The 14,997-nt window shown below is 40.2% G+C and overlaps 1 protein-coding gene across 2 annotated transcripts in view; it reads right to left on the reverse strand.

Annotated features, from left to right (window-relative positions):
- Positions 1–14,834, reverse strand: part of si:dkey-12j5.1 (uncharacterized) — a 22,626-nt gene extending 7,792 nt beyond the window's left edge. Inside the window, exons 1-10 of one of the 2 annotated variants that reach the window (XM_063880181.1) lie at positions 14,643–14,834; positions 14,383–14,495; positions 14,113–14,259; positions 13,848–14,000; positions 12,554–12,663; positions 12,326–12,449; positions 11,115–11,207; positions 10,383–10,451; positions 4,387–4,440; positions 259–411 (exon numbers count right to left, since the gene is read on the reverse strand). In XM_063880181.1, the coding sequence (XP_063736251.1) occupies positions 259–411; positions 4,387–4,440; positions 10,383–10,451; positions 11,115–11,207; positions 12,326–12,449; positions 12,554–12,663; positions 13,848–14,000; positions 14,113–14,259; positions 14,383–14,495; positions 14,643–14,706 (1,080 nt within the window). In that variant the 5' untranslated portion in view covers positions 14,707–14,834. Of the gene's footprint in view, positions 1–258; positions 412–4,386; positions 4,441–10,382; positions 10,452–11,114; positions 11,208–12,325; positions 12,450–12,553; positions 12,667–13,847; positions 14,001–14,112; positions 14,260–14,382; positions 14,496–14,642 lie in introns of both variants that reach the window. The other variant, XM_063880180.1, reaches the window with a different exon arrangement.
- Positions 14,835–14,997: the final 163 nt, after the last annotated feature.

Genomic DNA, 14,997 nt, shown 5'->3' on the forward strand with positions numbered 1-14,997 from the left:
AGAAAATGGCTCTCAGACAAATGGACTGGAGTAAAAGAGTACAATAACTCCCTCTGAAATGTAATGTAACAGAAGCATAAATTATCCTGAAAATGAAAAACTTAGTATAACAGTATTAGTGTCTTAGTTGTATACTTAAGTAGGTAAATAATTCAGTTGTATTCATATGCATCAGCTCCACCACAGCAGTTTGCTGTATCTGCATCATTTGAAAGTAGCAATCTTTGGTTCGTGGGCAGATTTTATGACATGCATTACCTTCTTAGCATTGGTCAGGTACGATCTGGCTGCCTCCTCCAGAGCCTTCCACTCCTGCGTCTCCTCCTCCGTCACTTCTCTTCCCTCTCTTTCCTGCTGTTCTTTTGCTTTCTCCAACTGGAGGTAGCACACCCAGCCGGAGAGATACCACACCTGGCAGGTATGGAGAAAGAGAGGGGGGTTGTCGGGGACACAAGGACACAGACAGAGAGAAAGTGTTTTTAGTTGCAGTAAGTGAGCTGTGTGAAACAGATTTGATACCCTCACAGAGCACGAATTCACAGCATGAATTCCCCTCTCTGACACAGGTTTCACACATAAAACATGGAATGACACGGAAGCAATCCATCACATAATAACAGTCGCCCTGATCTAACGCTGACATATACTTTACTCATTAAACAATGCCGCATGAATAATGCACATGCATGCAAATACTGTACGTTCACAATTAATTTAAACCCGACTTGGGCATCTTACCATCTGTCACTTCTAATTTGTTTTTTTATCTTTCAATAGCAAAAAATGTAATAACTTTGCTGAACCAAAACATAATTTTAAAAAATGAAAAAAGAAATGCCTTCAGGCACACATCTTTGCATTTCAAATCATATCATACTTGCAGGTTGTGTTGTGTACAACATTAAACTTCCTGATCATTTAGATGGGAAACTATTTTTTTGTCTTATCTTTATCTTGCTGTTAAATATTTTAGTCTGCTTTGTTGCTTCTTGATCGAAATTGTGAAAAAAAAGTAACTAATTCACTAATTACCATTACTACTTACTTCAGATCCATACCTGATGCAGAGCATTAAATGCAAAAATAAAAATGTATTTTTGCTTCTTTCCTTGGAAATCACCACATTGGTAAAATTGCATCGTTATTTCTGTTGCCATCTTTTGACAACTATGAATTCAAAAGCAATAACAATATTTTCGAAGAATAAGCTAGTCGATATCAAAAGCATACAGGAATCTGTGCAATCTTCATTTATTCATTTTTGATTAACTACTTTATTTAAGCATTATGCAAGTTAATCTGCACAATTTTTTACAAGGAGCACAATTCCATGTGGCAAATAATAGTGGCTATTTTTGTAAACCCTTCTAAAGCCTAATTTATTCAACATGCCAAAAGCTGAACTGGATTGGGCCAACAAAGAATAATCAGATCAATCACAGGGAAACAATATAATGTCAGGAATAGAAGATCATTGTGTCGCTCTGATAGGTTATACGTCTTTCACTCTAGCATTGTAGCATGTTTAACAAAGCTATACAAATTTAATTTGGAACACAAATACTTCCTTAAATACAGGAATAGTGCCAGACTTTGTAGTATGCCCTTTTTACAGCAGCAATTTTAACTACCGTTTCTGGATAAACACGAAAATGACAAGCAATTAATGTAATTGCAGGGGCAGAGGCCCAGTACCCCGATATTGTACATGCTGTTTACCAATTACACCCGAAAATGACATCAAAAATGGCTGTTACCTGGGTGCCTACTCAAAGGCTGTTTCCAGTTCGCTTTATTTGTCCATCATTTTTCCTAGCGCAATGTATTTGCAAATATTTGGTAATATTTTAGCCTTTTCTGTTGCGAAAGTACAACCCTTTGCTTACAAACATGATTCAATTCAACACAGCACCATGTAGAGTAAGGTGATAGCAACCTCTTAACTGGCTGATTGACCATATTTTAGAACCTCATGTAAAACAAAAACAAAACAAAAAACTAGCACATTTTGAAATAATCATAACCCTAACCCTGCTCCTCAGATCTCAAACAGTGTGGAGGCAGAATTTTAGCTGTGAGTTAGTAGGCTGAAACACACCACAATATTCTTGCCTTTTCTGTAATCAAACTTTTTCTTTCACCCACATAATTACATACGCTGTGTAATGCTTGCTCTTTCACCTCTAAAATCAATCATGTTCAACTCAGTGAAATCGAGGTGTGTGTGTGTGTGTGTGTGTGTGTGCGTGCCTCTCATCTAAGGTCAAAGTTCACTCACCACCCACTGTTTCTCAAGCACGAAGACACAAATATTTGCTTTATTCATTATTCATTGAGGGCAGAGGCAGAAGAAACCTGCACCTCTGCCAAATCAACCATTTAGCTAACAAACACATCAAGACATATCAAACTGAATTCAGAATTGCCACTGAGTATGCTGAGTGGGAGGCTACCCCCTGCAGCCATACGTATCAGAACAACAGCAGCGCTGGATAAATGTTGTAATGTTGCAGAACCAGCAGTATGACATTTCCTCTGAATGCAGAACCTCGAGAAAATTCAGAAAGGGCTAAATAAAGTCACTTATAACAAGAAAGCAATGCATGTTTCTTTACTGATGGTCTACCTTAAAATCATTGTGTATGTGGTAAGGTGGCTTGTGCATCCACACCAAATTAAAACATGAGAAAGTTAGCTAATTAAGAACTTTAGAGAATTCACTCTACCCTACCACAACCCCAGACAGAAACACACAAAATCAAATAAACGCTGCGTCTGTCAATCAAATCACTGAGGCTATTGTCTTTCTAAAGTGAAGGCACATCTTAGTTCCCATATGGTGCCGCTGAAGGAAGAACAAAAGCATCATGAATCAACTGAATACCTTTGAAACAAGATTTGCAAGGAACCAGCAGAGTTGTTTGTGCAGACTTAACAATTTATAAGTAAGGCTCCAACTTTGAGATACGCAAGAGCAAGAAGTCGGAGGCGAGAACAAACAATTTATCTCCTGCACTTAAGAGAGGAAATAAGAAAGAGTAATACAAAAGAGGGAAGAGAGGGGGAGAGGAGGAGGGAGCAGTCAAATGTGTCTGTCATACACTCCTGACATCACTAGTATGACTCCAGCCTCAAACCTGTGGCACAATCTGACAAAACACTGTCCGACCATTCCAAGCGGTGACTGTATGCATATGTGATTGGCTACGGGCCAGCTCAAATCAAGTGTCACAGCTGTGTCAGTCTCTGGAGTGAGTTTAAAAGTTCAGCCCCCCGATGACTGCTCTCAATCTGTCAGCTGAGGGGTATGTGTGGGATGCTGAGCCTGAGGGGGAGTTGGGGAGGAAGAGAGAGAGAGAGAGAGAGAGAGAGAGAGAGAGAGAGAGAGAGAGAGAGCGAGAGAGAGCGAGAGAGAGCGAGAGCGAGAGAGAGCGAGAGAGAGCGAGAGAGAGCGAGAGAGAGAGAGAGAGAGAGAGAGAGACTGCTGTTCTCCTCTACCTGACATTCAGTGGCATACCTTCACTTAATCTGCCATTGACAGTGGGGATTTGAGCACAGTGACAGCACAAATTTCCAACTAAAGCACAGAAAAAAACGCCATTTACTTCACTCTTTAATAAGCAGTAATGCAAGTAATGCAAGGGTGTGTGCACATTTCTTTTGTGTCCACACAGATAAACAGTAACTCAGCCGAAGCAACTTGGTGCACAGGTTGAGGTTTGCTCCTTCCCACGAGTATTCATACTGTATTATACAAATGAGAATGCCTGCAAGGGGATAACAAGGCATCACTTAATCCTTTGCCTCGTCAAGTCACACACACATCACCGAAACAGAGTTTGCTAGAGTGGTCAATTAGTTTGGAAAGATTAGCCTCATAGTCAGACTGACACAGGTCTGACACTGGGTTCATATTAACCCATTTCTTGCTAGGTGTGATCTTTTGTTTCCTTTTTCTCTGGATAGTCACTAAAGTTGAATTGATGAAGCAGTATAAGCAGTTGCTATGTTTTTAATGTTTCATTTCACATGCAGATTTGGGACTCATTTCTATAGTCACCGCACAGCTGCATCAACCGCAACCTCATCACCCCCACAGTAATCTTTTGTTGCTCTTAATGGATGTAGGTACCTTGCTATCAAGGAAATATGTATTATTTTGCACAATACCAGACCAACTGGGGTAAAATGCTGCCCTTGTCAGACTAGAGACAGACAGGCCGGAAATACCAAACCAATTCAATCTAAACATTCGATAAAAATGTGAACATTCGTTCAAAAGCACTAAACTCGGCCTTTTCAAGCCAAAATAAAAAATATGAATACAAGCGTATCACCTCATTTCTTTACTAGGCAAAATAGTCAGGCCATCATTTCATTGCTTACCTGGACGACTTCATCGTCCTCATCCAGGAGACCCTCCAATACATCTACTGCCAGCTAAAGCAGAGAGAGACAAAGAGACAAACAGAGAAAGAGAGAGAGTCAAAAACATTTAACAATCATCAGACAATATCCTCATACTAATAATAACATTCAAGGTTTGACACATTCATCAGTACATATTCATAAATACAGCCATGAGGAAACATGAATGTACGGACACAGATGTTGTTATTGCACAGCGTCTGCATCTCCTAAGCAGTGTGATCAATCAAGAGTGATCAAAGGATTTGATAAGTCTCTATGAGGTCAGTGTCCCATACACAGCATTGTCGATACCAAACAAGACAACAGACATGGCTGTCGATAGACACACTCCCCAGTGCTTATCGCACAGTCAATAGTCACTTTGGCTGCTCTGTTCGATAGCCCTTTAAACCATTTACATTCATTAACATGTAATACATTCACAAAACCTGTATAACTCTAAAGGATGCATAATAAACTTAAATACCAGCCTGACCCATCATCTCTTTCAGCCCCCTCCCTCTCCTTGAGGTCTAAAATGAGTTTAATTTTAGGTGACCTTTGTCATTGAGCGTCACTGTCTGGGTCGGTTTCTTTGGGAAGTTTCTATTACAGAAAACAGACCTTGACTTGAGGCTGTGTGTTTGTTTTGCTCTGCCTCTCTCCTTGTGGATGCTGTGGTTGTGGTTGGTGTGTGTGTGTGTGTGTGTGTGTGTGTGTGTGTGTGTGTGTGTGTGTGTGTGTGTGTGTGTGTGTGTGTGTGTGTGTGTGTGTGTGTGTGTGTGTTTGTGAGGCCCCAGGTGATGATGTATTGATTTTTGTCAACTTCAGGTTGGAGGCGACTGTTAGCCAATCACCCATGGTGAAGGGCAAGAATAAAAGACATGCACGTATCTGTGCACGCACTGAAACACTACGGCATAGTCACACACTACAACAAAGCTACACACAGCAGTGAACACAACAAGCAGCACTTGTTTCTTGTTAACTTATTAGCTGGAGAGCTTCCTCATTTCCTTTTCCCTCACGCTCTTTGGAGTTCTCCTCTCTTTTCATTAAGCCTGTTCGCTTCCGGTGGCGATAAAGAGGTCAGTTGCCTGGGTAGACTAAGGGAGTGTCAGGTTAATTGAGATTATCTCATTAAGAGTGCGCAAATGTGCATGTCAGGGAGTTGATTGCTGGACCAATTATCATCTGAAAACCCATTGTATTAAATTAATTAATGACTGATTAAAAATACACAAACAAAAACACCTAATCCCCGTAGATGATGAATAGATTCATGTCCAGCGTCAGAATCATCTACTTGACTTTCATAGTATCACACCAATGTGACACACACAACCTCACACACACAACCTCACACACACACACACACACACACACACACACACACACACACACACACACACACACACACACACACACACACACACACACACACACACACACACACACACACACACACACACACACACACACACACATACACATACACATACACATACAGTAATTTGTGCTGAGCACTAGATCTAAGAGATAAGAATAAAGATCTGTCTGGGTTTTAAACAACTGATAGGACAGGCCATTTTGGAGCAACAAAAATAGAACAAGAGATATCTGGGAGCAATGATAACCAATATATCATCTCCAACTGCACTGCTTCCTAACTACACTGGTCAACCCGGGGGCTAGTGATTAAAGATTCAGAGATTCTTAAGCCGCTTCACGCTCTTAACAACAACAAGATTAATATACGCGAGGAGATACGGGGAAGCGAGGAGGACTACGAGGGAAAAAGTGGGAAAATTAGTAGGAAGGGCAAAAAAATAATCTTAATAAACAATGCAACACTGGTCCATGAACCACAACGTAAAGACACACGCAAACACACATGCTGTCCTCTTTATTTAAAGACCTCTTAATGATTTTAAAAAGGCAACACACCTCGAAGCAACTCGTCAATAATGACAATTTGGGGTGTGTGTGTGTGTGTGTGTGTGTGTGTGTGTGTGTGTGTGTGTGTGTGTTCTTCAGGCAATTTTGTTTAACAGAATCATTTTACCAGAGCGCACAGCAGACAAGAGAAAGACAAATCACTTTACTAGCGAGGGCAAACCGTATCTCCAACACACAGAAACACACACACACACACACACACACACACACACACACACCTTAAGTAAATAAATCCTTGAGATGTCAAAACTAACAGTTCTTTCAAGCAACATTAGAAAGTGCAAGCTGCGCTCCATTGTGAGCCAAATTGAAGAATAGAAATGTTCAAGGAAATAAATGAAAGCACACAAGAGTGACAACGACCACAAGAGTAACTAACCATCAGCTGCGTGACAACTACTCTGAACAGACACATTAATGGCTGCCAGGGGAGGCCGTCTGTCTGTCTGTCTGTCTCTGTCTGTCTGTCTGTCTCTGTCTCTGTCTGTCTGTGTCTGCTATGTGGCATGTGAATTATTAGTGATGAGGGGTAATGATGATAGTAGGTTGTGTGTATATCATGTGCCTGTGTGCTTGACAGTGACTTGAGAATAGTGTGGACTCTGAAGGCTGCATTGTCGCCACAAAGCACTTTTACTTTCTTACTAAGACATGAAGCAACATGTAAGTTTAATAAATAAATGATTTGATAAAAAATGTTGTTTTAGTATTGAATCTTGAAACATGTGGCACAGGAAGAGGTATAATTGAGAAACATGTGTTAGCCCACAGCTATGAATGGAAATATACTCTCAGAGTCTTTTAAGGAAAAATGGGCTAAGGTGCTGTTTTGACTGTCCCAATGAATGTCATCATGAACCATAATCTGCTGTTTACCTACCATTGACAGCCTTTGGAGAAGAAACAAGCTATTCCTTGTTGTGATATATTGTTTCTATCATGCTATACAGTGATTTTCCCACAATAGCTATGGAGCTAAAATTACAACAGCCATATTTTTGGTCAAATGCAATAACACCATTATTTTGCCAAATGCCTAATTTGTTCAAACTCGAACTACATAATTGGACTGAATTTACAAACCCAAACTGCAGTTATCAGACAAAAAGCTTAATCTCCAACAGAGAAACACAAATGCCTTTGAGCAAAGAACATAGTAGTTCTACCACTTTTGCTATTCTAAAATGAACCGTTATTTAGCAAAAATAACCACATTCTATAGGCAGGAACAGAAATCTCAAATATCCCTGATATGTTTCTTTGGATTACACATTAATCACAATTTCAAAGCCTTGGCTGGGTTTGAAAGAACAAACAGAAGCAAATACAGGCAAATGGGAGCACTCTGGCACCCAGCTAAGAAGGTGGCCTTCAACTTTATATAGCGTTTAGTTGTGGATAGATTCAGTCCATAGGGAGAGATAGAGAGCACAAAAATGAGTGAGTGTGTGTGTATTTGACAATGGAGTAGAGGAAGGAAAGAGAAGAGGGTATGTTCAATCCGGCTCAGTCCCAGTCTGGGAGAGACAGACAGAAAAATAACTTGCTTCTACTTCACTCCCATCCTTAAGCTCAATTTCCGTCAGAAATGTTCACATACAGTGGGGCAAAAAAGTATTTAGTCAGCCACCAATTGTGCAAGTTCTCCCATTTAAAAAGATGAGAGAGGCCTGTAATTTTTATCATAGGTATACCTCAACTATGAGAGACAAAATGAGAAAACAAATCCAGAAAATCACATTGTAGGATTTTTAATGAATTAATTGGTAAATTCCTCGGTAAAATAAGTATTTGGTCACCTACAAACAAGCAAGATTTCTGGCTCTCACAGACCTGTAACTTCTTCTTTAAGAGGCTCCTCTGTCCTCCACTCGTTACCTGTATTAATGGCACCTTTTTGAACTCGTTATCAGTATAAAAGACACCTGTCCACAACCTCAAACAGTCATACTCCAAACTCCATTATGGCCAAGACCAAAGAGCTGTCAAAGGAGACCAGAGACAAAATTGTAGACCTGCACCAGGCTGGGAAAACTGAATCTGCAATAGGTAAGCAGCTTGGTGTGAAGAAATCAACTGTGGGAGCAATTATTAGAAAATGGAAGACATACAAGACCACTGCTAATCTCCCTCGATCTGGGGCTCCACGCAAGATCTCACCCCGTGGGGTCAAAATGATCACAAGAACGGTGAGCAAAAATCCCAGAACCACACGGGGGGACCTAGTGAATGACCTGCAGAGAGCTGGGACCAAAGTAACAGAGGCTACCATCAGTAACACACTACGCCGCCAGGGACTTAAATCCTGCAGTTCCAGACGTGTCCCCCTGCTTAAGCCAGTACATGTCCAGGCCCGTCTGAAGTTTGCTAGAGGGCATTTGGATGATCCAGAAGAGGATTGGGAGAATGTCATATGGTCAGATGAAACCAAAATAGAACTTTTTGGTAAAAACTCAACTTGTCGTGTTTGGAGGAGAAAGAATGCAGAGTTGCATCCAAAGAACACCATACCTACTGTGAAGCATGGGGGTGGAAACATCATGCTTTGGGGCTGTTTTTCTGCAAAGGGACCAGGACGACTGATCCGTGTAAAGGAAAGAATGAATGGGGCCATGTATCGTGAGATTTTGAGTGAAAACCTCCTTCCATCAGCAAGGGCACTGAAGATGAAGCGTGGCTGGGTCTTTCAGCATGACAATGATCCCAAACACACCGCCAGGGCAACGAAGGAGTGGCTTCTCAAGAAGCATTTCAAGGTCCTGGAGTGGCCTAGCCAGTCTCCAGATCTCAACCCCATAGAAAATCTTTGGAGGGAGTTGAAAGTCCGTGTTGCCCAGCGACAGCCCCAAAACATCACTGCTTTAGAGGAGATCTGCATGGCGGAATGGGCCAAAATACCAGCAACAGTGTGTGAAAACCTTGTGAAGACTTACAGAAAACGTTTGACCTCTGTCATTGCCAACAAAGGGTATATAACAAAGTATTGAGATGAACTTTTGTTATTGACCAAATACTTATTTTCCACAATCATTTGAAATAAATTCTTTAAAAATCAGACAATGTGATTTTCTGGATTTTTTTTTCTCATTCTGTCTCTCATAGTTGAGGTATACCTATGATAACAATTACAGGCCTCTCTCATCTTTTTAAATGGGAGAACTTGCGCAATGGGTGGCTGACTAAATACTTTTTTGCCCCACTGTATAGCCAAAAGCAAATATGTCTAACCTTGCCTATGGATGTGTGTATGTCTGTGTGTGCATGCATACAGCAAACTAAAGCACACACCGAATATGTGCTGTTAGCATTCCAGTCTTGATGACACCAACAGGAGTATGAAGACAAATGACATGTCAGAAACTGTGGACCGAGACGTTGTCATTTTACCGATGCACATGACAGCCCATCTCCCCCATACAGACACACACATACATACACATACACACAGCAGCTGAGCCGTTTAGGAATGATGGGGAAAAATGGACACAGTTCTCATTTCCTGTCAGTAATAACCATAAACCATTCAACAAGAGTGACTACAAATTAATCACTGGATCACAACAGAAAATAGCTGAACCACCGCTGGTGTCGCAGTAATCACAGAAAATGACTTGAGGCGTTAATGACTGTTAGGGGTTTAGCACCGAACCGAAGGCAGGGAGCCACTGAAATCAAGGCCATTAATTCTGGAAATTGACTTGTGATCTAGAAGTGCACCGTATCAAAGATATGGCAGCAATTCATTAGACTAAAGCATCCTTCCTTTGTTTTTTCCTTCACATCCTTCCTCCCGTGCCCCCCTTACCTCTGTCCCTCTCTGTAAATACCACTCTTCAATTATTGACACTGAACTCTGGAAGGGATAAAGACCAGGCAAGGCCTTTCCACCTTCAGTGCTATTCACTATAAGCACAATGATATCCGCACATGCACACACACACACACACACACAAAAGCCAGGCAGCCCTCCTGACTTGAAACACAAAAAGACCAAAAAAAGCACAACATTTTACCTCAAATTCCTCAGATTCAAGGAGCAGTTTGGCTGTGGTGACGCGAGACTCGTACGGAGGGATATCATTCTGTGGAGGAAAAAAGACAACACGGTGATCTTTACAGTGTTTACACAAACATAGTTCTTCCTTTGTCTGATAATGCCACGATCCAATTTCAAGGTACAAAACATTCTGCAGCTATGTGGCTGTTAATCACAGCGAAAGTGTGGGCAGGCTTGGTTCAGATCAACCTGCTCCTGAAGATAAGAGTCATAGCAGTTGTGCCACTGGGATTTTGTCTCATAAAACACCCCCACCCCTATTATTTATATCACATTTTCTCAATATTTGAATGTTAACTCAGAAGCCATTTATTTGGAGTAATTGAGAACCCACCCATGCGTTGACATTAGAACCAATTCTTTCTTATTGCCAAATTCCCTGTAGTAATATCTTTACTTATCCTTTATAAACTTTCCTGGTTTTGCTTTGTGCTTTCATATCTGCTCCGTGTTTACACAGGCGCATAGACACACAGGAAAGCACACAGGTTTGTGAAGTATTTGTTCCATCTTTTTATTTTTATTATCCCTTGTTTCATTATCTCTTGCTTTTTATCTCTACTGCTGTCCTTTTGTTTGTACTCACTGCAAAGCACACTGTGACAATCCCGTTACATGAAAGTGCTTATAAATAAACTGGGATCTTACGGTTGCTGTCAGAAAAATACGAAGCACAGCTCCAACTCACCTGCATGTCTTCGTCTGTGCTGGAAGAAGCTGCACTCTGTTTCTGGGCAGGCAGCCACAATCCAACACTTTTTAACAGGTACTCTTTGCCTTCCTATAGACAGCATATGGATACGCAATAGGTGTAAATTCACATGTATATGTATGACTGTGACTGTGCATATGTGTGGGTACATACACAAAGATGAGGACAATATAATTAGCTTGAAAGGGAAAAAGATTCTGTTTGCATCACTTTAACATGCTGGATCATGAACTCTCCATATATGTTAGTGGCCTTTCGATATATAAAGAGTATTTTCTTTCCAAAAGTATCACCTGAGTATTCAAAAATAGACTGTTGCAGGTTGTGGGATGGTGTAGTGTGACTGGAGCCAGCCTGACCCCTACAGCTTACAGCTAGTATTACAGATCCACTTCATTCCACAGAAGCTCTTGTTTTCCCCAATTTGGTGATGTAAGAGCATGAAGAACTATTTGCATTAATTTGCTCCGGTTTTTCAGATAGCAAAACCTGCCAATTAAAAAAAGAGCCTTTCTAGATTCAATGCAATGGTCAGTCAGGATAATCTAAAGGTGTCACTTTGAAAAATGTTCACTATATTCTTACTCCCTGTATTAATTGGATTCCAGGGAACATAAAGACAGGGTTATGTTTTAAATATGAAATCCTGCCCTTTCAGTGCATTTATTTAACAGCTTAGGAGAACTGGTAATGGATGAAAACAATCTGTTTTATTGAACTCAAAGACACATTTTTGAGCTGAAGGACTCAAGGGTTGCAGAGTCCACTTTCAAATACAAAATGGGAAGCATTCTTAAGCATGCTCTACAAAAGTGTCTCACAAAAAGGTTTAGATTGAATGTTGTCCAAAGTCATTATCAGATACTTAATGCTGTGAAGTTCTTATAGAATATTTTCTAAATGAGTACAGTAGACTGTTCTTCCATCGCTCTCTCATTTATCAGATGACGCTATGACCTTAATGATCTGCCCAGTAATTAACATTCCTATCGGCCTGACCTGTCTGTGTGTGTGCGTGTTAACGCAAGTGTCCATCTGCTGATTAATGGCATACAATTCAATTTGTTCAGAATAATTAACTCAGCAGATTCTCGCTGTAATGTGGCGATAACTCATCCTTTGTGTGTGTGTGTGTGTGTGTGTGTGTGTGTGTGCGTGTGCGTGTGCGTGTGTGTGTGTACACTGACCTGGTTTCTCTCTGTACTGAACAGGTAACTTGCCATGAGCTGTAGAGCCTCAGGGTTTTCATGGTGATACTGTAATGCTCTCTCAATGAGCTCTTTGCATTTGTCTCCAGCCCCCTCTTCCATACTACATTCACACACAAATAGAAAAGCACAAATCTAAATTCATTACCACAGCAGTAACAGGAAATGGCATAATACAAGTCAAGAGTTTAACTCTGTGTGATCTACCAGAGGTCGGTGAGATAAATCTCTGCCATTGAGCAGTAGGCTACACAAACATCTTTCGCTGTGGGGAGCTCAGCCTCCTCATCTGCTGGGGCAGCAGCTGCAGCCTGAGCCTGCTGAAAGAACAGAGGGCAGATGTCTTGAGAGATTATTTACTTGTAAAAAAACAAAAGATAGTGAACATGGCATGCACATCTGTATTATTATTAACAATTAAGTTATCCAATGAAATTGAACCATTGAAATTAATGGAGGATGAATTCCATTTAGCTACTTGGTAGTGTCAACAACCACGACCCTAACTTCTTACTTGGACACCTAAATACAATGGAGCCATCATTAAAGTTGTAAGTGACAACAGCAGCAGTGTTTTTCATTTAATACAATTCTAAATATCTGCAATAAAAGACCTTTTAAGAACTAAATTGTACAAAAAACATTTGCAGTTCCTTGTTATATATATATATATATAAAGTATAAGTAGCCAAAATCTAAATCAAATTATGAAAAAATCCTCTGAACCTGAAAATACCCTTCCTGTAAACAATCTACAAAAAAGCTCAGAAAATGCCTCCAGTGTGCGAGAAAGTCCTCAGAAGCAGACTCCTAGCATTATGGCTATGCCTAATGTCCCCGCATAAGAGTACTGAAATCCAATATTTGGTCTATTTTTGGAAGTACTCACAACTTCAATATTTCCAGACCCTTTTTGATAGCCTAACTCTTGGAACTCCTGAGGATTAAAGTAAGCTCCACATTTCCCAGCAACAACTGTCATACAGTATGTCATACTTAAAGCAAAAACCCTCACACTCACTGGAAAAATACAGAAACAATGTCACTAACATTGGCTGAGCTCATTACCAGCTATTTCAGAGAGAATCAAATATGTCACCAGGGACATATTGACCAAGATTGAAGAATGTAAAGAACAAAACGTGCAGCCATTCCTTTTATATTTGGAGTGAGGTTGTGTGGAAAACACCTACTGAGATGGAGGAAGAGGAGAAGCTGCAGAGAACTTTTTGATCTATTTGTATTTGTTTTGTATTCTGTGTTATTCGAGCAAATTATAAGTAGTTGTATTCAAATGGCTGTATACCATTAGCATGACAGTGCTTTCAAATTAAAAAAATTAATACATCCAATTATCAAGATACTATAGATAAGTATTTCATATACTGTTCAACAGCACCCCTATTGTGAAAATGAATACCATTAATGTAGCATTAAGCCTTGGTTGCAATGGTATATCTAACCATTGAGGGAATGTAAGTATGTTAAGCGCTTTACTCACTTTGGTCTGGGCTTGTTTGTCCAATACAGACAGCAACACTTGTATTCCTTTAGTGTAGAAGTCCACAGACTCCTGGCCGGTGTGGATTTGTCCTAGATACATGTACTTACTGTGGCCTACATCTGGGCTCAGCTCCACTGCACGCAAAAAAGCTTAGAAATATTTGGTCAAGGAAGCTCACTACACTCAAGCAGAATGGAAATTTAACAGGGTTTAAATTAAACAACTGCCCATTAAAAAATGAATACACCTGCATAAAGGATATTTCCTTAGCTTTTTGTGTGTCTCCTAGTTCGGAGCAGATGTGTCCCTGCATATCTAGAGCTTGTAGGTTTGAGGACTCCACATCCAGGGCTCGTTGACAGAAAAGGCGAGCCATCTCAAAGTCAAAACTGTCCATGCATTCCTCTGTCTGTAAAACAGATAATCACATGGTATAAAAAACATGCAGAAGAAAATCAGAATACAAATACATTTACAAATGGCGTCAGCATTACAGGTGATGTCTTTCTTATGTATATCTTGTCAACATCACCTTTTCGAGAAGCTGTAGCACAGAGTACTTCTCAGCTGACTTCTTCTTGGCTTTTTCATGTGCTCGTAGTTTCATTCTTTCCTGAGGTGACAATCCAACAAACGTGGCATCCACTGTTATAAAATAAATACAGATACAGGGTTAGTTGTAGCTTATTCAGTCTGGAAACGAGTAGGAATCAATGCATGACTATTTGCTGTATGATATGTTTAGGCTACTGTAAATAACTATAAACATGTTGAATCATTGAACACGATTACTGTTTGGGTGGATGTCTTTCCTCTTCGGCTTGCTTTTCTTTTTGCCCTTAGCCTGTCCTCCCATAGTGGTAAAAAAATATGTCTTATATTTTCCCTATTTCTGTCTTAAACACAGACTTTCCCAAAGTGTGAATATTACACGCGTGTAAAGCAAGCAAGGAGTGCAGTACGCATGCTCTAGTTTCGTCAATGGGTGGCTACTACGGAAAGAGGTAAAGGACAAAAGCTATACAGTTTTACAATAACGTTGTTTTACTATGTGAATGACATGAAATGCAAACAACTTCTTTTATGAGACATTGAATTCTGAACTTTAAGACTGAAATAATTTACTAAAAAAAACACACACAATTTC

Source organism: Eleginops maclovinus, chromosome 3, assembly GCF_036324505.1.
Source record: "Eleginops maclovinus isolate JMC-PN-2008 ecotype Puerto Natales chromosome 3, JC_Emac_rtc_rv5, whole genome shotgun sequence".
In the NCBI taxonomy this organism is placed as follows: Eukaryota; Metazoa; Chordata; class Actinopteri; order Perciformes; family Eleginopidae; genus Eleginops; species Eleginops maclovinus.